Here is a 26,574-nt window from a genome sequence, read left to right as displayed (position 1 = left end):
CTTCCTAGTCCAAACCTCCCGCAGGACGACGGGGGATGGGAGCGGGCAGGGTTTGAATCAGGGACCATCGATAAATCCGAACGACAGACCAGCGCGCAAACTGCACGACCAGGCATTGCTCTTAACTTAATAACAAACTGGTTATACCCTGCTCGCCGCCATCCTCCGTCGTCCAGCGAGAAGTTAATTATTTTTAAATCCGAACATCCGAAACATGTAAAACAGAAAAGACAAATGAATCTTTGAAACATTATTACTTTTGACAATCAAAATTAAATATCGTCTATTCCTTGTGAATAGGCGGATCCGACAGGGATCCGACTCCGACGGGGGCCGCCTCTGAGTTTGTGTGATAACACAAACTCTCTTTGTAATCTATTTGAAGAATTGAATTCAACTGATTGATAAAATGGTACTGCAGTAAACAACAGACATTTGTCTGACATTTTCACATTGTAGACAATGTTTGCCGTACGGAGGACCCGACCCCAAAAAGAGAGACGTGTCTTTCTTTTGCCGGACGTCTTTAACTCTAGTAATGCTATAGTGTTTTTACTAAGGTACTGAAACATTTAGTCGTTATTTTACAATGTATTTACCAAGGTAATGGATTATTGAAGCCATTCTTCTAAAGACTACAACGTATTTACCAAGATTATTGATTATTTAAGTCATTCTTATACAATGTATTTACCAAGGTAATGGATTATTGGTCATTATTGTACAACGTATTTATCGGGGCAATGGAATATTGGTCATTATTACATAAAGTATTTATCAAAGCAATGGAATACTGAAGCCATTATATTATGTATAAAATGTGTCATTACCTTTTTGCTGCCCAGCTTGCCACCATTGACCACAATACACTTGAGATAATCAGAGCCTTTTTCTGTCACTTTCAAAGAGATCAAACCGTCGTCTACGTAAATCAAATTGCCGACAGAGAGAACCTGTATCATTTTCTTGTAGTCAACCCACAGAGTTTGTGCAGAACATTTCTCCCTGAAGCTATCATTTACTGTTACTGTCAAGGATGAGCCTGAGTGTAGACAAACACATTAACAGGTCTATTATTCACATGTTACTCTCATTCTGCACGAAATTAGCTCAACAATAAAACAAAAATGGAGTTCAAGCATTCATAAATAAGTCAAAGTTCAAGTCAAATAGAACAAAGTCACTGAAACACCAGTCTCTCTTTTTAGTGGTAGCCTATATCGAATAAGCTCGGCTAGGCTCTTCTTCTTTTAACAACTGGTTGTAGCCATTACATGTCTATAATATATACTACATTTCTTTCTTTCTCTGAAAACTGAGATTACTCATTTTAAAGATACAAGTCTTAATATACATTTTTAGCTCTGCCTCTTCATTACAATATTACGTATTCAATTATTTAACACCAAAATGTTGTCAAACATGCTAGAGATGATGTATAAACCCTTAGTAAGTTATTTTGTTACACAATTATGGTCTTACCTGTGTCTAAGTTGACCTCGGCGGTTGCGCCCCCTTCCAAGACCCCTGTACGAATTTCAGGACCTTTAGTATCAAGTGCAATAGCAATAACTGAACCTTTAGGACGTCTGGAGGCTGCTTCTCTGATGTTTTGTACAGTGCCTGCGTGGTAGTCATAAGATCCATGAGAGAAATTCAGACGACATATATTCATTCCAACGTCCATCAGCTTACTCAACATATCCACCTGCGTCAAACAAAATAAAATGTAATACAGGTCTCTTTAAAAGACAGATCTCTTTCATAGAGCACTTAGAATAGTTGAGGATTTCAAATTTTATTCCTACTGAGAATTTCAATTAATGGGGTCACTTATGGTGACAAAGGGGGGTGGGCTAATCATCAACAAAAAAAAAGTTTTTTTTTTAAATAAATATGGATGCAGCCTCTGCCCCTATAGATTCTATTTTTACAAATCACAAAACAATTTTTGACAGTATTCCAATATTGTAAATACTACACCTCTCTAGAAGCTGGCCCGATGGTGCAAATAATATGAGTTTGTCTAACAACCGCTGGCACAGAGTCTATGTTTAATAAAACATTTCTTTCCAGAAATGAGGATGTTACAAAAGAAAGTAGCTGTTGATCTTTCGGCATGGTTTCTTTTATTGCCGCCATTTTTGTACAGCGTACAATGATTGATGACATCCGTTCATTTGAAAATATAAGTTTTATACAGCTGACACTTCATCAGTATTGGAGTACTGGAAAAACCCCTCAACTTATCTTGGGTTATTGAACTTTTATGAAGATTTTGCAATCTATTAAATTGTTTATTTGTTACCACAACTAAAGCAGATGGAACCGATCATGGGCGTAGCCAGGATTTTTTTCGGGGGGGGGGGGTTCTCCCTCCCCCACCCCCCTTCCCCGCGATTTTTTTTTATATGTATGTATGTGTGTGTGTACATAATCTTTATTACATTCTGACCCTTCATTCTTTCGAAGACGTTTATTGAGGCCTAGAATAGGTTCTTCCTGGAGTTAGTGGAAAAATTGTAGACTCCCGCCATTGCCAGCAAGGATACTTAGCGCTCCCCCAGCGCGGGCAAAGCCCCGCCGCCAAGCAGTATTTCTGGTATTGAAAGCCAACTAAATGCATATTCTGAGGTACCTACAGTGCATTATTTTGCTATTAAAAAGTTTTATTTCAAAAACCTAATGTGCCACTCTTACTGACTTAGACCCTCCCGCGCCGTTCGGCGCATTTGCTGGCAAGCTGTTTCTACAAAAATCTCTTACTGGCAATGTCTGAAGTCTCTTCTCACCTGCTCTGGAGACCTCCATGAAAGTGTGGCGCCAAGTTGTAGGGATGTCATCGCAACTCTTATTATGCGTAATTCATTTTGTCAGAGAACATGTCCCGCAAACCTCATGCGACGCTCTGTCACAACCTTACTAAGGGGTCGACTCCCATTTGGGCATAGGATTTCCTTGATTTAGACCCGATCTCTATAACTGACTCCTAAAATTCTTCTTAGCCATCTTTGTAGAGACACATTTAGTGCTTTTCAATTTCATTGCACTTTATTAATGGAGCCCAGCCACTGGTAGACATGTGTAACTTCTATTGACTACGATTTTGGAATTAAGTGACTATTTTACTTTAGATGTTATATCGAAAAGGGAAGTTTTATCGTCAAATCATCTGTTGAAGGGGGGGGGGTGTTAAACTAAAATATATCTGGAGTTTTTTTGTTTTGTTTTTTAAATTCAAAATCACATTTAGCTACGCTTATAAAATTTGATGACTTTAGTTTGCTTTAGAAATAATATTGAAGAGAGAGGCTTTCAACCTTAAAACGCTCTGTATGGGGATTTTAAACTCAAAACTATCTTGAGGGGTTTTAAACATTTTAAAAAGCCATCTGTAGGAGAGGGGTTGAAACTCAACCCCCCCCCCCCCCAATTTGCTTGGCTACGCTCAAGGAATTTTAGTGTTAAATTTCCTTTTTTGTTTATTTTATTTTAGCATCAAATTCCTCTGAAGGGAAATTTAAACTCAAAACACCCAATAGGCTTGGCTACGCTCATAGCATTTAGATTGCGAATTTTTTTTATTTTATTTTGAAGATTTATTTTTTAGCTTCAAACCCCGCTGGCGGGGGGGGGGGGGGTTAAACTAAAAAAATCCTATGGCTATGCTCATAGCATTTTGAGTGCGTAATTTTCTTTTTTTTTATATTGAAGAGGTATTTTTAGCTTCAAACCCAGCTGAAGAGGGGTTTAAACTCAAAACCCCTTTGGCTACACTCATACAATTTTGAGTGTGCAATTTGTTTTTTTTTATATTGAAGAGGGGTTTATCGTAAATTTTGGAGAGAGGATTAAAATCAAAAACTTCCTTGGATGTGCTCTTGAAATTTTGGGATTGTCGTTTGCATTTTTTTTTGTTTTATAGATAAGGGGTTTTAAACTCAAAACCCCTTGGTAGTGGGTTTCAAACTCAAAACTCCCTGGTAGGGGGTTTTAAACGTTACTTCACAAAAGAAGATGACTACTTCTTACGCGTCATGCATCTAATCATGCATGTTAACCAATTACTTTAATAGCACTAGAATAGGAGCCCCAACCCCTATATATAGGCCTACATATTTGTGTGTGTGTATAATTAATCTTCATTACATTCTGACCATTATTTTGGACGACGTTTATTGTACCCTAGAATAGGTTCTATTGGAGTTAGTGGGAAAATTTAGTAGACTCCCCGCTCTTTGTTTTTCAATTTCGGCAGATGACTATTCAATGAACTTTATTAATGGAGCCCAGCCACTGGTAGAAATTTGTAACCTTTCTTGGCTACGCTGTTGGAATTAGGTGACTGTAGTTTGCTTTAGATTTTATATTGAAAAGGGAAGTTTTATCGTCAAAATCATTTTTTAGGGGGGTTTTAAACTAAAAAATTCAAAACCCCATTTAACCACGGTCGTAGAATTTGGTGAGTGCAGTTTGATTTAGACTATTATTGAAGAGGGGGTTTTCAACCTCAAAACTCTTTGTAGGGGAATTTTAAACTCAATACCATCTGGAGGGAGTTTTAACCTTTAAAAAAAAAAGCCATCTGGAGAAGAGGGGTTCAAACTCAAAACTCCCCTTGGCTTGGCTACGCTTAAAGAATTTTAGTGTGTAATTTACTTTTTTTATATTGAAGAGATATTTTTTAGCATCAAACCCCGCTGAAGAGGGTTTAAACTCAAAACCCTCTTTGGCTACGCTCATAGCATTTTGAGTGTGCAATTTGCTTCTTTTATATATTGAAAATGTATTTTTTTTTAGCTTTAAACCTCGCTGAAAGGGGGTTTAAACTCAAAACCCCTTTGGCTACGCTCATAGCATTTTGAGTGCGTAATTTGCTTTTTTTTTGTAGAGGTATTTTTTAGCCTCAAACCCCTCTGAAGGGGGGTTTTAACTCAAAACCCCTTTGGCTACTATCATAGAATTTTGAGCGTGTAATTTGCGTTTTTTATATTGAAGAGGGCTTTTTATCGAAAATTTCGGAGGGGGTTTTAAAACCAAAATCTTCCTTAGCAATGCTCTTGGAATTTGGGAATAGCCGTTTGCATTTTTTTGTTGTTGTTTTGTTTTATATAAGAGTAGGATTTAAAGAAAAACCCTTGGCTGCGCTGGGTCAAGTAGGCTAATGGTTTAGTATTTACACACGAACAAATTTGTTTACTAATTTTTAAACAGACCCGATCTCTATAACTGACTCCTAAAATTCTTCTTAGCCATCTTTGTAGAGACACATTTAGTGCTTTTCAATTTCATTGCACTTTATTAATGGAGCCCAGCCACTGGTAGACATGTGTAACTTCTATTGACTACGATTTTGGAATTAGGTGACTATTTTACTTTAGATGTTATATCGAAAAGGGAAGTTTTATCGTCAAAATCATCTGTTGGGGGGGGGGGTGTTAAACTAAAATATATCTGGAGTTGGTTTTTTTAAACTCAAAACCACATTCAGCTATGGTCATATAATTTGGTGACTGTAGTTTGCTTTAGAAATAATATTGAAGAGAGAGGCTTTCAACCTTAAAACGCTCTGTATGGGGATTTTAAACTCAAAACTATCTTGAGGGGTTTTAAACATTTTAAAAAGCCATCTGTAGGAGAAGGGTTGAAACTCAAAACTCCCCATTGGCTTGGCTACGCTCAAAGAATTTTAGTGCGTAATTTGCTTTTTTTTTTTTTTTTTTTATATTGAAAAGGTATTTTTAGCTTCAAACCCAGCTGAAGAGGAGTTTCAACTCAAAACTCATTTGGCTACGCTCATACAATTTTGCTTTTTTTTATATTGAAGAGGGGGTTTATATCGTAAATTTTAGAGAGGTGTTTAAAATCAAAATCTTCCTTAGATGTGCTCTTGGAATTTCGGGATTGTCGTTTGCATTTTTTTTTTGGTTTTATATAAGAGGGGGATTTCAAAACCCCTTGGAAGTGGGTTTCAAACTCAAAACCCCCTGGTAGGGGGGTTTTAAACTTTAAAAAACCTGGTAGGGGGTTTTAAACTCAAAACCCCCTTGGTAGGGGTTTCAAACTCAAAACCCTCTGGTAGGGGGTTTCCAACTCAAAATTCCCTGGTAGGGGGTTTTAAACTCAAAACCCCCTTGGCAAGTAATGGTTTAGTATTAAAATTAAAATTTCACCTAAAATAAATAAAAATTAAAGCAAAAGATCAGTCACTAAACTCCGACCCCCCCCCTTTTCCGGGGGAGATTTCATTTGGGGGGGGAACCCCCCCTGGCTACGCCCATGGTGTATATATATATATATATATTTATATATATATATGTGTGTGTGTGTGTGTGTGTGTGTGTTTCTCTCTGTATATTTAAAAAAAAAATCAACTAAACATGCGAATATCCGGTGAATGATTAAAAAACGATTACCTAAAAACGTCCCATTGTCCAGCCCGGAAATGAAATCGAGGCAGAAAACAGAAGGATGGAAATATTGGAAACATAATAAAAGATTATCGTAGTTCATAGCAGTGATTATCATCAATTGATTGAAATTGCATTTAACTTTAATAAATTCGCTTGCTGTATAAGAGTTTATAGTGACATAGTCTAATTATTATAATGGTTAGGTTAGTTACCTTGCCCACAGTTTTAGTGACTATCTATAACTGAGTATAATCATAATATACTATAGAGGTCTAGATCTAATATTTTATTCATAATTGCCGACATAATGAATCTTAGTATTTATCTAACTAGATCTATCTAGATCTATATTATTCTATATAGATCTACTCATTTCTAGATCTACTCATATCTAGATTCTAGTAACTAGTGAGCGAGAGTAGACTAGTGACGACTAGTCTAATAAAATAATTATAATACTAATAGTATAGACAGTATAGTCTAGTAACTAGTATAGGCATAGGCTAGCCATAGTATAACTATACTCAGTCTATAGCCTATATAGTTATAGTTATTATATAAAATATAGGTCTATCTAGATTCTAGATTAATCTAGAAACTAAGAAACATCTAGAGTAGACTCTATCATAGTCTATACTATAGACTCTATAGCCAAAGAATAAGACTCTTAACCCCTTAGTAGACTTAGTCTTAGACTTAGACTCAAAATGATTCGAATGGAAACTACAGTAAATCATAAATGATATATATATATATGACATATTATTAAATGTTCATATAATGATAATGATTCTGACTCTGACTTGAAATTAAGTTGAAATAGATTTATAGACTCTACTTGAATAATCTTCGTCTTCTACTTCTATTCTAGTTGGATTTATATAATCTTCGTCTTCTAGTCCTCATAGGTCATAGTCATCTAGATTTCTGGTAATAAATTAATAAGTAAAGTAAAAGACTAACACAAAAAAAAGAGTCTAGAGACTCTAGGTCGTAGTCTAGGTCTAGACTCTAGACCCTGTATTATGTATATATAATAAAATATATATATAGAGAGAGTAGAGATCTAGTCTACTAATCTAGTCATAAATATAGTAATATAGATCTACAATCTAGTGATAATAATCTCTATACTCTATATTAATATATTATATAGTAACTAGTTAAAATTTATAATTAATATAAAAATTATAATACTTAGATTTATAGTTATAGGATACAATCTCTAGTGACACTCTAGTCTAGATTATTCATTAAATTCTAGATCTAAGACTAAGTCTAGATTACTCTAGATATATAGATCTAAAATCTAAATCTATATAAGATCTACATTGAAATAGACACTAACTCTGTTACTGTCAGACTGTCACTATATTTTAACAAGTAGACTTCTAGATCTCTAGTTCTAAATATTGTGTTTAGAATTGAGTGTAGTCTAGATTTTCTGTTTACTTATTTCTTGTAATAGATCTACATCTATAAATTAATGAGGAAAATGTACTTTATATTTAAACTAGTCGACTGGCGGCGTAGCATACTCCGCTATTTTGCAGGGCCAACCTTAGGCCACTGCAACCTATGTGACAGCATTGGGCTCAGAACTTTTATAGGACCCGCGCTAATTTTAGGTGTATAAATTATTAAATTAAACCATTTTATAACTTATGACAGATTTCCCGCGGCCTCCTGTCGATTTAACAGGAGGTCCTGGAAATATCCAGAAATTATTAAAATCTTTTGAAAACTCATACTAATCTCCTGAAATATAAACAGATGTAAATTGTCTTTTTTTTTTAAAAATTATCTCTAGGATAACTCCCTCTGTCCGAGTTGCAAAAATAAAAGAGTGATCTTTCCATTTTTCCAAACTCTTGAGCAAGCTCTGTCGCTTTGATAGTTACTACATAGTAGATTACTCCCCCCCCCTTTTTTTTTTTTTTAACGTGAGGCAGAAATAAAAAAAAAAGAGTGATATTGCAACGGTCCTGCCCTGGCTAGGTTGTGACTACGTGTTCCCCCCCCCCTTTCTTGTTTTCTCATGGACTTTCCGCAGAGTGATCTTTCCTTTACTCCTTACTACTCGTTTAAACTGTTGAGGGAAGAAGAGAATTATATATATATATAAATGTTTATTATAAATCTCGTTTATTCAAGTTTAGTGTTTTTGGGCTAGAGTAGGTTAGGCCTATAATGGAATATAAATGCATCCTCTGTTTGGGACCCTTCAAGTCAAGATAACATTAAGAAACTGGAACAGACACAAAATAGAGCAGTGAGATTCATTAGAAACGAATATTCACATTTGACTATAGAGTCTAGAGTAACACTGCCTTTAGGAAAATCACTAAATTTAGAAAGCCTTCAGGGAAGAAGACTTGAAAGTAAAGTTGCAATTATACATAAAACACTGAACCATAATCATCAAATACAAAAACAAAACCTAATAAAATAATCAGAAAGACACAAAGATAAAGCACATTCCTCGTTCCATATGCTAGGAAAAATGTGTACAAATGCTCCTCTTCCCTATCGCTATTAGAACATGGAATGGGTTGCCTGAGACAGCCAGGAAAACCAATGACTTGGCAGAATTTAAGTCATTGGTTAACATACATGACTAGATGATGCGTAGGACATTTTATAATCATCTTCTTTTGTGAAGTAATGTCTGTATTTTATATGAAGTAATATCTCAGTGTTGGCTTATTGTTTAAGGCTTATCTTAAATTTAGTGTTATAAAAAGATAATAGTGATAATCTTGGATGTTACAAAAACAAAAAATGGATTTTTCATTGTTATGCTTTACAAAATATCTTGTGCTTATAATTTTATTTTAAATATGAATTCCTCAACTGTTGGAAATAAAATTGACATATATATATATATAAATAATGTCAGCGATTGTCACTTTAAATATGTTAATAAACTTGCTTCAAAAAAGTGGATAGTTAGAAAATCTGTTTTCTGCAAGTAATAAACGAGTCACAAGTTACAATTGATACACTCACCAATGAAAATATTTTTTTAAATTTTTTTTTGGTCATATATGTATTTAAAAATACAATACCTCCATGAACCCCCCCCCCCTTATTTTTTTTTAAAAATAGTTCTATGAAAATAACTTTCTAATTTTGTTTAAAATCAAATCGACATAAAAATATAGATGGTATATATAAAAATATATTATATATATATATATATATATATATAATATATAGCTTTATATTGAAGAAACTTTTTTTAAAAATTTAAAATGGTGTAGTAACTTAAAAATTTTTCTGAGGTTTTTTTTTTCACTTCCAGCAAATAAATTTAAAAAATGCATAAAAACTAGCTTATCTCCCAGCAGTGACTAGAGCTTTAGAACACTAGCTAGAACTACATATTGTTAATGAGCTTACAAATTTAAGTTTATTCATCAATGCCATGCATAGATACATATTTTTTCTTTCACTTGGGATAACGGAGAAAATTTTATTACATATACATGTAAATTAAGTAAAGTTTTTTTTGTTTTGTTTTTTAATGAAAAGTATATTTATTAAAATTTCAATAACAAATGTTAAATTGACAATAGTTTTAACAATCAGATGACATTAGACATTATAAGAGAAGTTTAGTGATAATAGTATTGTCCTTCTAATGTATGTTTACAGGCTATTTAGATAGACTTTGTGTGAAGGCTATCTAGATTCTAGACTGTTCATAGATGATGTTTATTTTGCATTGCTTCATTTGAAAATAATTTGATTTGCTGTATAATGGCTGGATACAATATTTGTTTCTTTGAAATAAAAACAACTTAGTTATTTGGATAATGGATGTTTTTATTGAGGTTTGTACAAGTAGCTTAACCAGGAATATTGTAATTAAGGATTTTTTTTTAAAAGCTCATCTAATTTAAATTTTAGTTCAAATGAAAGGTTTTAAAAAAGTTGAGGGTTGATATAATAATACATTTTGTGATAAACCTTGCACGTATTGCAGAGCTTACAAAGCAGTGTTGTATAGCTTACTTATGACATTTGTAGATTCTGTTAGTAAAATTGCACTTGTTGTCAAATATTATTGGGCTTGTTCAGTGATAAAGTTTACTTGATGGTTTTGTTGGAAGATACTATTATATATGTTGTTAGAATCCACTACAATAATGAAAAGAATGTAGAATGTAGACTCAAACTGTGTCAAGACAAATGTTTCACTTTGAAAACCCATTGTCTTGAATCTATACTTGCAAACATTTACGTGAATAAGAAAGTTATTATACATATTTTATATATTATTTTTTTTGCCACTCTGCACATGAAACACTATGTTAACTATGTTATCATTGTAACTAGATTTGAGCTGTGTCATTATTTTTATTTTAATATAAATAAATTATCTATAGAGACAGTTTGAAAAAAATTTTCATACTATTTATTTTTCAAAGCAAGTTCATTTGTTTTCAGTGCATTAACTTGTTGTGAATGACATTCAAAATGCCAATAAAAGTGATAGTGTGCTTTGACAATGTTCGTGTCACTGTTCCATGTGGTGAAGGAAATTTCCCAGTCAAGGAGCTCATTAACAAAGCCATACATCGCTATAAAAGAGCAGTTGGTAAGGTGAGTTGAGTAAGCAATTCACACTGGAAGTTGTAATGTTATAAGATATACATTACCATAAATAATACTAGACACCAACAAAACAATATCTTGTAGTGCTTCAAAGTGACAGCAGGATTAATGATTGGTTTTAGAAGACAAAGCTTTAAAGAGCCTTTACTGAAAGTAACTAGTCCAGCATTAATGCATTCATCAAAGATTTAAATGAAAAAATCTTTTAACTTTAACTCTTTGTACCTTGGATTATTTACCCCTAACCCACCTTTACATGACTAAACTCTTAATTGTCACCCTTAATTTGAGTTCAAAAAACACTTCATTACAAGCATACACCTTGAGTCACATATATATTTAAGTAATAATATATTTCTGTTCTTGTTCTCATATGTACTGTAGATCTAAATAGGTTATGTCAGACTATACCAGTTTGGTGGAAAACAAAATTATATTTTTTTACACACTGAAATGTCAAGTTTTGAAGTGAAAAGTCTTAAAATATTTACTTTATACAGAATTATAATTCATTCTTGATAACAATATCAATACATTATTTTCAAATTTGAATTATTTCAGGGAACAAATCACTGGGTGGAAGTGACTAGTCTGAAAACTGTGAGTGGTGGTGGTATTCTGGATCCAGATGACTTGCTTTCTGATGTGGTTGATGATAGAGAACAGGTATGAAGACAATATCTTCTTGCAGATTTTTAGTCAGGTCTTCTCCTGACATTTGTTTGGTAACTTATTAATTATGTATGCCCCTGATCACACCATTCATCTGTAAAGTCATTTTTAACATTGTATGGTCTTGACATGCTGTACATTTGTTTAGTCAACTTTCTAATTTCATAGGATAATTCATTAAAATATTCAATTTTTTAATGGTCTTGATTGTAATACATCCGTTTTCGTAACTAGTTTATATTGAATGACTCTTGGGAACACTGTAATTCTATTTGTTAGCTTGTTGCTGACTTTGAAGAACACGAAGGAATGACAGCTCAACACATTGGTGGAGATGGAGCTAGTGCAAGCTCAACTGGTACCGCTAGTCCAGATTTTTTCACAACAGATGTCATCCATGAACAAATAACTAATGGGATACCATCCATTTTCTCTATTTCCAATCAAAATAAAAGCATTAGTAATAATGCTTCAACTGATATTGTAGTTACATCTTCAGACTTGTCTCTAGGTAAGTTTTATTCTAAATCAAAATACATGTTGTTGAGAAAAAAAAATGAAGATTAAATCATGTATTAAGATGAGATAAACTTTAAATAATTTTTTTTTTGAAAATGGTGTAAAGTTTTCTTTGTTTTGTAGATGATTCACAACATCTGTTTAATTATGGCCTGGCGTTCCAGTACCACCTCATCGTGGTCGCCAGTTGATCACACTGCTCTCTTAGGTTGGCCAAGGGTTCTGGTTGTTCGCTACTGATGAATGAGCAGTCAGCGAGTGTAAAATAACTCCTGGGTCCCGGCTGATTCGCGGGTTTCTCTTTGAGCAAAGACTGGACTGACTGATGCGGGCTGTGTCGGGCGGTCTGGTTGGCTTCCACTAGCTAGGCTCTAACTAGCCTGTTCCCTGGTGCGCTAGTGGAGGAATATGTCGCAAAAAATGGTAATTCTGATATTGGGAATATCAAGAAGCGTGTACCACCCCACTCCTGTCCTGCAGGTAACTATTTTGCCAAACTGTGGTGGTGATTGCTGATGCAGGTTCTTCCTTGCCCTCCATGGTGACATGAGTATAGGCTATGCACACTGCAGCATAGGAGCAGTAATTAAGACTGCCAACGGCCTTAACCATACATCAATGACAAGTACAGACAGGCTCCACGTCCTTGGTAGTGGGCGTCAGGCCTGGGCACAAAAAGTCCAATCGATAAGGGGGACTTTGTCAGGTCGCGAAAAATGGACTAAAATTCCTCCACCAAAGTCCTCTTCTCAACGTACACTGCATTTGTACCTCATTTGTACCTCTGACTGGAAGCGATTCAGTGACCATAGCCTCCGGCTCCCAAAAGAAGCAATTAGACACTAGTGGGATCCAATCCACCCCGGGGATTGAGCCCATTAACACTAGGTCCCTCACGATTTTACAACTAAATATCTGCAGGGTAATCCCAAAGATTTTAGAGCCCTCTAAACTCCTCCACAAGAGGTCAATTGATATAGCGTTATTATAGGAGACTCTTACTGATAACATGTTAGCAATAACTTAGTTACAATACAAGTCCCACGAATGCAGGGGTGTACCGACGCCATCACCCTCGAGATCCATAAGCAAGGTCGAAAAATCGCGGTCACAAATCTGTACAAACACACGCCCAGACCTGACCTTACTTGTATAACTGTAAATTTAGATTCCAATACTCAATTTCAGGTCCTGGACGATATAGGAAGCGACCATAGGTCCTTATTAATCACAATTGCCCTTTCAGAAGCCAGGGGTGTGGCCCCAAAAGTCCTATGGAAGTGGAGCTACACCAAGGCGAACTGGCCAGCATACGAGGCAGCAGTCGACACTGCCATAATGAACTTGGCGGTGGAGGAGAAAGACGTCGAAACTATCTACGGCGAAATAACAACAGCAATGTTGGGTGAGGCCAAGAGGTTTGTCCCACTGACTTACCTCGGTATCAGGCAGAAAAGCATGTGGTCTCAGGATTTGAACAAGCTGGTCCTGAGACACAAGCGGGCCTGGAAGCTCGCTGAAAGGAAGGGTACTCCCGAAATCCGGCGGGAATACAACAGGCTCTGTAGAGCCACGAGTGAACTGGCCCGAATCGTCCCGTCGGACCATTGGAACGCTGCCTGTGCCGGGATGGGTCTTTGGGACTCCTCGAAAGCCTTGGCGTATTCTTCAAAACCTAGAGGCCAAAGACACATCGCGAATGGCTACCCCTCTATCTACACCAGGAGGGTTGGTCTCAACAGTTATCAAAATGGCTGACTTGCTAAATTGACACTTGCTAAAATTAGTAAGTTCGAAAAGAAGACAACCATGTCCAAAGCCCTCAATAAGGAACGTAAAGGGCTCGAGAGGGAGCCAGATGAGCCTGAAAGCCAAGCAACTCGCAATGCTGCCTTCTGTCGTGCTGAGCTGGACAGAGCGATTGCCAAGAGTAACAGCCGAAAGGCTCCTGGGCCAGACAAGGTTACTCCTGAGATTTTAAAACATCTCGAGGGCATTGCAAGAGGTAAACTCCTAGAGTTTATTAGAGTTTATTAATTGAACCTGGGCAGAGTTTAGACTGTCTGGGGCCTGGAAACGTGCTATCATTGTACCAGTCCTCAAGAAGGGCAAAGACGCGACTGACGTGGAGTCCTACAGACCCATTTCACTAACATCAACGCTTGGCAAAATTGCTGAGCACATGGTTAACGAGCGGCTAGTTTGGTCCTTTGAGAGTGCCGGTATCCTAGCGCCAGAGTATTTGCACAGGATGTGGCCGATATGACCAAGTGTGGATGCAAGGCCTCTATCTTAAATTTAGAGCCATGGGTGTGCGGGGCAATCCTTTCTGTCTGGGGAGAGCACACGTACAAGATACCAGTCCCTAAGCAAGCTGCAGGGCTCTGCCCTCTCCTGCACACTTTTCATGGCCTATCGCAATGATTTGCCCAGCTCACTGCGGTCAAAGAAACTGCTATATGCAGATGACATTGTCCTCTGGTCAACTGGGGAGATTCAGGCAGCATTACAAGCAGACCTCCAAACCATTTCCTCATATTGCGAAAAATGGCAGATACAAATCAGTGTTGCCAAAACAACCTGGTCCCTATTCAGCCTAGGAATCGACATTCTTAAGGTTCCATTCGAGCTTCAACTCGGTGGGCTGTGACTCCAACGTGAAAATACCCCAAAATATCTAGGGATGACCCTGGATAGAAAACTGGCAATGCACCAGCATGTCCAGGAAGTTGAAAGAGAAGCCTAGAAGTTAGCGTTACTCAGCACAAAGTGGGGTATCAAAGCTGACATGCTACGCACACTTTACTTAGGGGCCATTAGATTGCAAATTGAGTACAGCTATACAGTTCAAGTATACGCTAGTAAAACAGCCCTCGAATCACTCGACCAAGTACAGGCACAGCACTAAGGTTCATTTGTAGCTTCTTTCGGACAAGCCCAACTGCTGAAATTCTATGTAGTGTGGCCCAATTGAATTTAAGGAGGGAGAGGGCGGTACTCATGGCTTATGAGCGTTATAAAAGCTACCTACCACAATATTAGTAAACCAGTCGAGAGAGAGGAACCATATTGAAATGCCTTCGTTTCTACATATTGCGGCCAATTTGTCTAAATCAGCTGGGCTCTCCACTGATAGAATTCCCATTAAAAGGATAAGTACTTACTCTCCGTGGAGGAGATTGCCAGCCCCACAAATTAACCTGTCCCTTATAGGGCAGGAGGGACCCACCAAGAGGCGATTAACACCTGCCATACTCCAAAATTTGGCATCAAATATAATTCCTGTTATACTGATGGGTTGGTGTTGAGGGACCCTGATAGATCTGAGTATGGGACCCTTATAGTCTATCCAGATCAGCTCTCTGATCCATGTGCCCTAGCTGCATGCTCCATAGATGCTGAATTAATAGGGATAACTCGGGCATTCAAGGCTATTAGAGCCCGAATGACCCAAAATGAAACTAGCGCAACTAGCTAGTCACAGCTACAAACTAATATAGGTACAAACCCTTTAACTCTAATAGTGTTATCTTCACAGATGCACTCAATTGCTCTGCACACACTTAGTCTATAACATCTAGCCAGTTGAAGACACTACCACACAAGGATCAAGAGAAACAAAATGTCTTGCAGCTCCCCCCAATCTGCCCATACAACACTGAAATAACTGTTAAAATAAAGAGAAAAAAAAAGATCCAAATTATAAAAGAAACTGTTTAGACAAAGTTAATCAACTATTTCATCTAAAAAGCTGTCTTTGTGGCTAAGCAACCTTGAAGCTCTTTTCTTGGGTATATAGTGATGTCAAGAATTTGGTACTGGAGAACAAAGTCTCTATCAAGTTATGGACCACTGCAAATACCTGAAAAAGCAGACCTTGTGTCAGCCTCTAGTTTTAGCCTGTAATAAATTGAAGTGAAAAAAATCAAAGAAAATAGCTTTTGACCACATGAATTGGTTAATTTTAAAATAATTTAATACATTAATGCAACAAGGAAACAAACATTGCAAAGTTGTATGCATTACTATTATAAAATAGAAATAACAAATAACATTTTTTATGTTGTCTATTAAATGTATTTTTGAATGTGGTCTTTGTAGGAAGTCAACTGAAAGTTCGACGTGGAAGTGCTCCTGATCTTAACATCCAGAATGTACAGACATCAGTGCAAGCTTCAAATGTACCAAGAAGAGAAAGTGTTCAGGTAATTAGTTGAGTTGTGTGCCTTGAAGAAGAAAAACAAACAAGAGCCTTGTTGAAGGAAAGTTTTTCTTTGAAATGTCCCTTGACCAGGTAAACTTTACCTGTCCTACCTCCTATGAAGATTGTCTTACCATTTATATTTACTATTTACACTTGCTGGAACTTAGTAAACATATTGGCCCACTTAAGTACAGGCATACACTAATTCATGTGATTACTGTGAGGTAACCCATTTAAAGTTCAATAACATTGATCCAGGCCATCATTCTGACCATTTATCTTAAATAAGCAGCCATATTGAACTAGGAAACTTTGGCACCATTTACATAAGTCTCTGTCAATAATCTTGAACAAGAGCCAAACTTAAGACTTTAATTTGCTACCATTCTTATTTTTTAGCGGCCCCCGAAAGGGGAAAAGATGCTATTAGTTTTGTGTGAAATGTCTGTCCGCCCGTCTGTCCGTCCGTCTGTTTAGATCTCGTAAACTAGAAAAGATAGTGAAAATCCGACATCATAATATTTTAGTCCATCCAAAGTTCTGATGCGACGGCTACTTTTTTCTTTTCTGAAAGCATAATATCAAATTTTTTAAATCACTTATGCAAGCAGTTTTTTCTTAAAAACACACCACTTTTACAACTATTCACTATTAATATTAAAAACACTGGAGGCACTTTAGTAGGGGAGATGACGATTTACCATATTCTTAACACATTTATACAAACGGTTTTAGATTTTTAATCAAAAAATTTTTTTTTACAAATGTATTGCTAAGTTATGTAAGTTCTGTCATACTAACTGCTACATTTACAAAAAAAAAAATGTTTACTTTTTTTTAAAGAGAAAAAATCTATTTAGTATGCATATAAGTTGGACATAATTTAAAACAACAATTAATAAGTAGTTTTTCATATTATCCAGTGAACTGCAGTGTGACACTGTGCCAATGGAACACTTAACAGCACTTAACTTGAGGAAAATGTTTTTAATTTTTTTTACGAAATGTTTTTTTCTTGAGACCTTTTACAAAACAATTAGATCAATTCGATATTCATTATATGACATTAGTTAGGCCAGGTTCACATCTAACTTCACATTCACTTTCACTTATCCTTTGGTCTGTTGAACCGCTGGGGCACCTCACAAGATCTGTCAACCTTCTTTCTCCATTCTTCTCTGTCATTTTTCTTTGATAGAATTTCATTCTTATGTTCTTTCTGAAAATGTTGAAACCTGCCTTTTTTACTTGTTTAGCTGGACCACTTCAGGGGCCAATTTTGAGTTTGTGTTTCCACACAAACTGTCTTTGTAACCTTGTTTTTTTTTAGTTTAAGCTTGTTGTTGTGATTTGTAGGATAGTGATGAGCCGCGCTCTGAGTCATCAGATGAAGAGAAAGAAAAACAAGTAATACTGTACAGTTCACTAGACAGAAAAAAATCAGGTCCTAATCATTTCACACGTGATGCACTGAGAGCTTCACTCAGCAGTCACTTAGAAAGACATCATTGGCAAGAAGAACAGAAAAGATTACAGTCTTCCAATATTTCACAAGTACAGGTAAAAAAAATATTTACACAAAAGTTACATGAAAGATAAAACATTGTTCTCTTGTTTTTTGTTTCAGCACTAATATTTATACTTACCTCTTCAATTTAATGAATTACTACCACTATGTCAATATATTTCTATGATCATGTTATTCTTTTAGAGTGTTTGTCTTTAGAACAAAAATGTGGCTCCAAAATGTCATTTGAAAGATTCTTTATGAAAAGCTTATATCAACTCACCCTGTCTATGTAGAAGCTTTTATAAAGCAAATTCTGTAAAAAATTCACCCAGATATCCTTTCTCTCTTTCCCCTTCTAAGCTAGAAGTCTATGGATTTCAGTCCTGTTTGAACTTGTTTCACCAATCACTACAAGTCTCTCTAGCTCTCGTACAGCTACATTTTCAAGGACTCACTTTCTAACACACAGTCCTTACTGCTTGCATTCCTGGACTCAACTGTCCTTTCTAACACACTGTCTCTTGTCTGTAAAGGCATTTTGGTCACATGACCATAACATTGGTCATATTGCGTGTATTAGCAGTAATGTCCCTTTGTGACAGGTTGGGGAAAGTGACGTGTATTTGGCGCGTTTAATGTCTAGGGGATGATTATTTTTGAAACTATCACACACCAACCTGTCAGCATATAAATCGGGAGCAGGCACGCAACGAGGCAAGCAATGAAAAAAGATACAAAGTTAAAAATGAAGAATATTTATTTACATAAATATTTACATATAAGATTAAAAGGGGGGAAGGTTTGCATCTATCTCTAATCAATACTATGTTTAATCATCACTATTGCAATTAATAAGAGAGTATGTCACTTTGTCTTCTGAACTTAGCTGGTTGTCCTGCTTGGGTCGCAGCTGGCTGTGTCCTGGCTTGAGGTTCTGCAGCTGGAGGTGGCGCTCTAGCGGGTAGAGGGACGCCGGTGGTATAGTTCTTGTGGAGTCTCAATCCAAAGTTCTGATATCTGTAGTGGGCACAGTAGGGTGGGTGGCCGGCTACCGTGGGCACAAGGGTACTGTGGGCAGAGCTGATCTGCCGTGGGCAGCTCAATTAGCAGGATAAGTCCAGTGAGACGCGGAGGGTTTGGCGTAGCTATGACGTCTCGCACAGATCTGGGTCTATAGGGACGTCGTACCTAATAAGTTGACAGGTGGGCTGTCGAATAGGCAGGCAAGTAGAGCCGATAGCGCCAAGTAGTAGAGTTGAGTAGATCCACGTAGGCAGCAGATGATACTCAATAGCAAGTAGGCTGGTAAATAGGCAGTAGTGCAGAACTGAATAGCACTAAGTATAAGTACGAAGGCAGATAAATAGGCAATAGATGATTCTCAATAGCAAATAGGTGAGTAGTGTCGAGTAGACACTGAACAGCAAATAGGCAGGTAAATAATCCGATAACGAGGCAAGTGCAGTGCTGAATAGCACTAAGCACAAAGGCAGACACCTGAGGGAGGCTGCGGATAAATAAGGACAAGTTAGGACATGTCTCTCATGCATCTTATTGATGCCCTTGACTGAGGGGCATTCGTCAGATTGGTAAAATTGCTTTAGAGCACAATGGGGAGATGATGACAAATGGGATACGGAAAAATAGATGGCTGATAGTAGCAATATAAAAATGTACATAAAAGGGGAAATAATAATCTCAAATAAACAACACAAGTGGAAAGAGGAAAAGGGGGGGGGGAAGGGCGGTGGTCAGCAACCATGACGGTTTGTTTACATACGACCGTCGGTCTAGAACAATGGAGAGCGCTTGAATGTAGAGGGTGTCCTTTCAAGGGGCGCCACTCTTGTTAGAGTAAAATTACAAAAGGGGAAATACTGCATATCTCTTTTCTAAACACAGTATCAGTGCGCTAGTAAAATTATCAAGGCAGTCAGCCGAGATAAAGGAAATAAAATAAGATGTACAAATATATGCATGGTTGCATCAACGATCAATTGAGCAACATAGCATTAATGGATTAAGGCAATACATAAATAAATACATATGCCATGTTTATGTTTTCTACTTACGACAGTGAGAAATACACAATGCACTAATTAAACATAAATGAAATAAGTGAAATACACATGATAAAATCCAGTGAGAAATATGCACAAAGTAATTAAGATGGAACTTGTGATTAAGTTCGGCTTACCACCAGGTATTCCTCTAGGAGTAAGAACAAATGATATAGTCCAGACTCGACTGCTCAGATAGAATGAGAAATGAGAGAGTGTCTATTCCGCCTTATTCTACCTTAGGAAACAGGAAATGTCCTAGGCTAAGAATTATCTTACACGGAGAATCCGACAAGAGTCGCACCTTGGAGTGTCACGAGGCTTTTTGACCAGAGTAATCTCTTTGATCAAAGAGAGACGTGGGAGAGGGGGGGGAAGAAAGATTGGTTGCATTCCACCTAAGGTGGTGTCAACTGCGGCTGTCAGACATCCGGCGGGTAAGACAAAAGAGATTGTGTGTTTATCTTTCCCCGATCAAGGGCAGATAAGTGAAAAAGCGCCAAGGTGGTGGACTCAGTCTAGTGAGAAGAGGAAAAGGTGGGGCGGGTGAAGAAATTGGGGATAGGACGGGGAAATGAGTAAAATAAAATAAATAAATAATGATAAATAATAATTAATGCTGTTATAAAAATGAGTGACTCTGACAGCAAGCTTTTGACTTGTCACACCCTTGTTCAACAGCCCTTGACCTGTGTGATTGGCCTGAATCATGTGTGTCAGTAGGCCACACACATTAACCCTTTCAGTCCGCCACTAGGGTCATAACAATATATAATTTTTTTAGCTTTAAAGTAGCACTATTTTCATTTGGTTTAGAATTCTGTCAAGAAAATAACAAAAAAAAAAGCCACATTTGGTGGCTAGGATTATGCAAGCTCTCTGATGCAATAGTATAGGTGTTGCTCTAAGGTTCATTTACCTAGGGGACTATTGCTGTTTGTATTTGAGAGGATCCTTCTGATGCCTATATTGGGTTTGTATTAGAGGTCTAACCTAGAAGAAAGTCTTGCATGATCATCTTGTTTCTGTTTTCTAAGGTTAACTAACTATTTTCACAGTCACAGCTTAGAAAGATAATCCTCTTCAGTTTCAAATTGTGTTTGCTTTTTTACTAATTATTTACAATAAGCAATATACTCCATTTATTTTCAGGAAAGAATTGGTCTTTTGGAAGGGCATGATGGTCATGAAGTCAAATTTTCCAACTACTTTGACAGGTAGTTTTTTTTTAATCTTAATGTTTATTCCATAAGTGTGGAGACAAAATGTTGATATTGTCAACTGCATTTTAAGACATGGGTACTTATATTTCCTTTTTAAATTTCTTTCTTTCTTAAAAACTATAATCAATCTTAAACTAAACAGATTTATTAATCGTTAGTAGAATATATTTCAATACTGTATTTGCTTAAAAACCTTAAATTGTCTTTATATGCTCATTCAAATGCACACCACAAGCATATATTAAACATATATACTGTACCCATAATTAAATATTATATGTTGATTAAATTATCATGTATTTTTTAGCAGCACAGTATGCCTGAACAATGATGGTGGACCTTTAGGAATACATGCAATACCTGCCTTTGATGAGAATGGAAAAAACATGGGATTGTTAATTCAAAGCATAGAGCAAGATCGGCCTGTGTATAATGATGGGAGGATACATTCTGGGGACATTGTGACTGAAATTAATGGAATCAGTCTGCAAGATGTTCCATTTCAAAAGTAAAGCTTTTGGGATTCTGTTTTTTTATAACTATTCACATATCTTTTGATTGCATTAAATTATTGTATTTGAGAAGAATTACAAAAGTACAATGGAATTATGATTAGAATTAAACTTGCTGCCATCTCAGTTTGGTTTCATGTAACAAGCTGTAGGTCTTATTTATTGATGTAAGAAAAACAAACATTTAAAATAGTCAAATGCCTACTTATGAGCTAGTTCTAACTTCTGATTATTTTTATTATTTCTGATTGATTTTAAATGAAACTATGATAATTAAGTACAGTGCAATAAGAAAACTGGGCAGCCATTATAGTTTTCTGCAACACATTTTAATAACAAATGTTTTGTTCAACTCTTACACAACCAACAACATCTTCTATTACATTTGTTATGAAAGTTAATGACATTTTAAAATCTAATATAATTCCTACATTTTTCTGCAGGGCACAAGATATATTTCGAGCTGCTAAAGATTCTAAAGAAATCTATTTGAAAGTAGTCCATCAAAAATTCAATAGTTTACCATCAAAAAATGTTTCCTCTGGTAAACCTGGCTTACAGCCTCCACCTGTAATGCCAAAACCTCGCAGCCACACACCACTTCGACCTTCACCTCTGACAATGCCATCTACCATGGAGCAAAATTCTACAAATCCAGCACCTGTTCCCAGAGACAATGGGCATATGCCAATCAAATCAACTCTTCCTATGGCACACACTCAAGGTGTTGAACAGTACATCTCCAAAGTTGTGGACACTAATGCTGGTGAGAATAAAACCAATGTGACAGTTGAAAAACTGACAGAAATTAGCAAGTCTAATAAAAAGATCCCTCCCAAAGTGCCAGTCAGAAGCATCCAGACATCCCTTACTGGACTGATGGGAGATGTGCCTCTAAATGCAATAACAAATACCAAGAAAATTGGTAAAAAAATGGTCATTCATCTAATAAAAGGTCCAGCAGGTCTTGGATTTAGTGTAACTTCAAGGGACAATCAGACTGATGGAAATTGTCCTATATACATCCGTAATATTCTTCCCAAGGGTGCTGCTGTACAAGATGGACAGTTAAGACCAGGAGATAGATTACTTCAAGTAAGTCTCATTTCTTTATGTTATTTGGTCATACTAAAAAAAGGTCTTGTACATTGCTTTAAAGAAATATATTTATAATATAATATCTAAGGTTTTCTCTAAAATGTTATACATCTCAATTGTTATAAATCTTCACAGATATTATTTTCATAAATGTGTTTACTTGGTCCGGGTTATAGGATTATTACTCAGGCTTAAGTCATATTCAATAGTCCATATCTTTAAGTGGGTTTTGTAAATAGAGTAGAGTCTATATAGAAATAGAAATTGGACTTTTTTTTCATTACATAGGTGTACAAGTTATATATAAAAGTTTTTGTATGTAATTGTTCTTTTCAATTCAAACAAAGCCTGTGTACATTACAGGTAAATGGCATTGAAATGACTGGTAAAACACAGTCTGATGCTGTTAAAATTCTTCGTCTGATTCCAGAAGGTAGCCATGTTGAGCTTGTTATCTCACGGCAAGAAGAAGTGGATGAAAAGTTTAAAGTGCCCAGAAAAATGGTATTTTTTATTGTTTTCATATATATAAATATGGAACTTTGTGTGGAACAAAGATTAGCCTTTCTGTTTGATACTAGTCTTTGGGAACAGAGACTAGATTAAATATTTAAATGCAACAAACTAAAGATGGACATCACTTAAAATACAAATTGTAGATGGAGATAACCAGAGAGCTTATCTCTTACCCCTCTTCCAGATGAGTATTGTGCTTCCCTAAGAGCACATGAAAGAAATTGAGCGGTGTATTTATAGTCTCCTTGTCCACATTCAAGGAATAAGCCGTACACACCAATAGGGCAATGACAGACTCTGAACTGAGCTAAGAGTCTTTCCTGTTTGCTTAATGAGAAGCGTGGTCGAGAGGCTAAGTGTGCTTGAACTTGGCTTGGCTTGGTTACCTAGAAGGGGGATCGAGGTTCGACACCCGACTCGGGCAGAGTTGTGTTTACTGAGCGCCTAAAGGCAGCACGGAAAACCAACTCCTAGATACCCCTCCCCCCCACGGTCCACAAATGAGATTGGACCAAAGCGCTCTTCATCTGTCTCCACAATTCTTTGCCCTTTTTTGATTTGTTCCAGCCATCTAACAAAAGATTCTATTCCATCTGTTAGACTAGAGCTGGAACACTTTCATAGGAGAGCAGCGTATCTGGTATGGGTGCCAGTAGGCAAACAGATTTTGCTAAAAAGTTGGCTAGCTAGAAACTTTCAAAAGTAGTTAAAAACTAAAATGTGTCTCTTCCTTAGTAGTTTTACTTTAGGATTGGTGAACAAACATCTTTATTTGTAAACACATGACAATTTACAGGTTAATATATTTAGTTGACATCATTGAACTCTGTCTGCCCTCCTAAAAACCAATTTTGGCTTTGTAATAGTTTACAACAATCTGTGAACATTGTATATATTGTCTTTTTCTTTTTTTTTAATTGCGGGGCAATATTTGTTAAAATTCTGATATTTTTTGTTTGTTAGTAATAATGCAGTAGGCTTTTTCTTTTCTATTTTACTAATTAAATCTGATTCACATTTTAATGAACACAAATATTGCCCCTGATTGTGTAGATGTTTTCCTTTTTCTTTTAACATTTAATAGGACTTGTCAATAATATGATCTTAGATTTGAATTTATTGTTTAAGTATTTGGCTTTCTGGAAAGTAAACATGACTAAAAGATCATTAATCATTATAATAAATAGGTCATTTTGAGTGGATTTTTTTGTTAATTTAAAGCCATGATGTGACAGAGTCTTTAAGACTTGAATAATTTCAAAATATTTTAATGCATAATGAAACCTCCAATTGCATGTTTTTTTTTCTTATATTTGTTCTAAAACCAAACTGTTTAGTAGTAATCTCATTTGTATTTCTTTGTTTCTTTACATCATTCTTTTCTTTTGGTGTTACTTATCTACAGCTGGCAGAAATATTTCTCACAAAGTAATCTACCTACCTATCTTTTAATGATGTTCAAATAACCGTTGGTCTTTCTTAAGTATTTCATTCAACATATTCAAAAGACAACTATTAAGAACAACTACCATTTACCATTGTATTATTAAGTCAAAGCCAATTTTTATTTTATCTCATTTTATTATGCTCCAATGCATAGCTTTAGTTTTGACTTTGATAATTCTCATTCTGAAGCTTCATGGGAAAGGAAAAATAAAAGAGTCATTTTGTACTCATTTATGAAATGCTATTTTTGTGTTTGAACTTTCCAAGATTCATGTGCCTCTATCTAATCACTAGAGCTTCATGGAAAAAGAACTATGTTCCCCTATGTTGACCCTGCTGTATTAGTAACTAGCCATATATTACCCGCAGCCCGAAGGTCTAAATTTGCCGATCACTGATATTTTCACTGATATAGTGTATTAGAAACAATAAAACAAAATAATAATGTTATAAATAAAGCGAATGCATAAATGTAATAATGTTTTGTCCTGCGCATGCATGACCTTTTGCAGGGCCGGTCTTAAGCCACTGCAACCTATGCGGCCGCAGTAGGCCCCACGCTTTCATAGGCCCCCGCACTAAGTATATCTGTAATTGCATAATGATGCAAAATATACGAAAAAGTCGTGGAAATTATTTTAAAAATCTCCTGAAAATTAGACAAAATTGTTATATGGAAAACACAAATCTTACGCGAATAAAAAAAGCATTGTCAGCTTTCATATTTAAATAAAAATATAATAATAGTGCGAATTTTAACCGAAAAGAAAGTTCCAATAGAACTAAATACGTTTTTGAAACGATCAAAACCCGAAAATGAGAACATAATCACTTCTAGTGAGACAGCTGAAACAGATTCTATGAAGAATGCAAAAACTGCAGTGGTGAATGTCGTAAGAGAAGAAGAAAATGATGTAACACTAACAACTGATCAACATGTCGTAAGAACTGAAGGCAATAATGTAATAACTGATCAACATGTAGTTATAGATAATGAGCTAAATGTGGCCGATTCATTGAGAAATCTGGATTATCCTGCCATGTGTCTAGAAAAAATGGAAAGATCTTGTATTGACTATTTATTACAAAAAGGTCAAACCTGAGATTACTTTGGAGAATTTTCCGAAAAATAAGGATGGTAGACATTTCTCTTAAGTGCATTTCAAACCAAACCTGAGTAATGGTGAAAGTGTTTTGCGTCCTTGGCTGATATATTCTGTGTCAGCAGACAAGATCAATTGTTTCTACTGTTGTCTACTGGAAAAACAAAAAAGTTCCTTTTTAACTGAAGGATTTGACCAGTGGCAAAGCTGTACCACAAGGCTAGCAGAGCATGAAAAAAGACGCCATGACCAGTTGCTGTGAAGCTGGAGCAAGACTAAGTACAAAAAAAACAAACAGGCATTGACAAAGTTCACCAGGAGATGCTTTATTCTGAAACTAAACGTTGGACTAGTTGCAATTGTACGATTTCTAGTAAAGTGCAATTCAGCATTCAGAGGGACCATTGAAAGAGCCAAGTAATGGGAATTTCCTGGTCTAGTAGAATTACTCGCAAAGTTTGATCCAGTAATGGGGGAACAACTTTGACGTGTTACCAATGCAGTTATTCATGATCGTTACCTGGGAAAGAAGATTCAAAATGAACTCATTACTTAAGTAGCTGATGCTGTTGTGAATTCTATCCTTCGAGACATCAAGAATGCAGTGATATTGGATTGTACTCCAGACATAAGTCACAACGAGCAGATGTTATCAATATCTCTCAGATAATGGTTAAT

The 26,574-nt window shown here is 36.1% G+C and overlaps 2 protein-coding genes across 10 annotated transcripts in view; one reads left to right on the top strand and one right to left on the bottom strand.

The window, feature by feature from the left end:
• LOC106058165 (pyruvate kinase PKM-like) overlaps positions 1-2,176 on the bottom strand; it is a 32,435-nt gene extending 30,259 nt beyond the window's left edge. The window contains exons 1-3 of the mRNA XM_056041242.1: positions 1,984-2,176; positions 1,483-1,708; positions 831-1,042 (exon numbers count right to left, since the gene is read on the bottom strand). Coding sequence (XP_055897217.1) covers positions 831-1,042; positions 1,483-1,708; positions 1,984-2,172 — 627 coding nt within the window. The 5' untranslated portion in view covers positions 2,173-2,176. The remainder of the gene's footprint in view (positions 1-830; positions 1,043-1,482; positions 1,709-1,983) is intronic.
• A 4,231-nt stretch (positions 2,177-6,407) lies between these two features.
• LOC106052825 (partitioning defective 3 homolog) overlaps positions 6,408-26,574 on the top strand; it is a 35,633-nt gene continuing 15,466 nt past the window's right edge. For 2 of the 9 annotated variants that reach the window (XM_056041229.1, XM_056041226.1), the window contains exons 1-11: positions 6,440-6,616; positions 10,071-10,249; positions 10,866-11,021; positions 11,595-11,699; positions 11,985-12,216; positions 16,326-16,429; positions 17,785-17,988; positions 21,151-21,215; positions 21,529-21,729; positions 22,177-22,828; positions 23,195-23,335. In XM_056041229.1, coding sequence (XP_055897204.1) covers positions 10,884-11,021; positions 11,595-11,699; positions 11,985-12,216; positions 16,326-16,429; positions 17,785-17,988; positions 21,151-21,215; positions 21,529-21,729; positions 22,177-22,828; positions 23,195-23,335 — 1,842 coding nt within the window. In that variant the 5' untranslated portion in view covers positions 6,440-6,616; positions 10,071-10,249; positions 10,866-10,883. Of the gene's footprint in view, positions 6,617-7,943; positions 8,042-10,070; positions 10,250-10,865; positions 11,022-11,594; positions 11,700-11,984; positions 12,217-16,325; positions 16,430-17,784; positions 17,989-21,150; positions 21,216-21,528; positions 21,730-22,176; positions 22,829-23,194; positions 23,336-26,574 lie in introns of those variants that run through there. The other 7 variants (XM_056041196.1, XM_056041220.1, XM_056041191.1 and 4 more) reach the window with 7 other exon arrangements.

This window comes from Biomphalaria glabrata, chromosome 1 (genome assembly GCF_947242115.1).
Source record: "Biomphalaria glabrata chromosome 1, xgBioGlab47.1, whole genome shotgun sequence".
In the NCBI taxonomy this organism is placed as follows: Eukaryota; Metazoa; Mollusca; class Gastropoda; family Planorbidae; genus Biomphalaria; species Biomphalaria glabrata.
The sequence above is the reverse complement of the archived record's forward strand: the minus strand, read 5'-3'. Positions and strand labels throughout refer to the sequence as shown.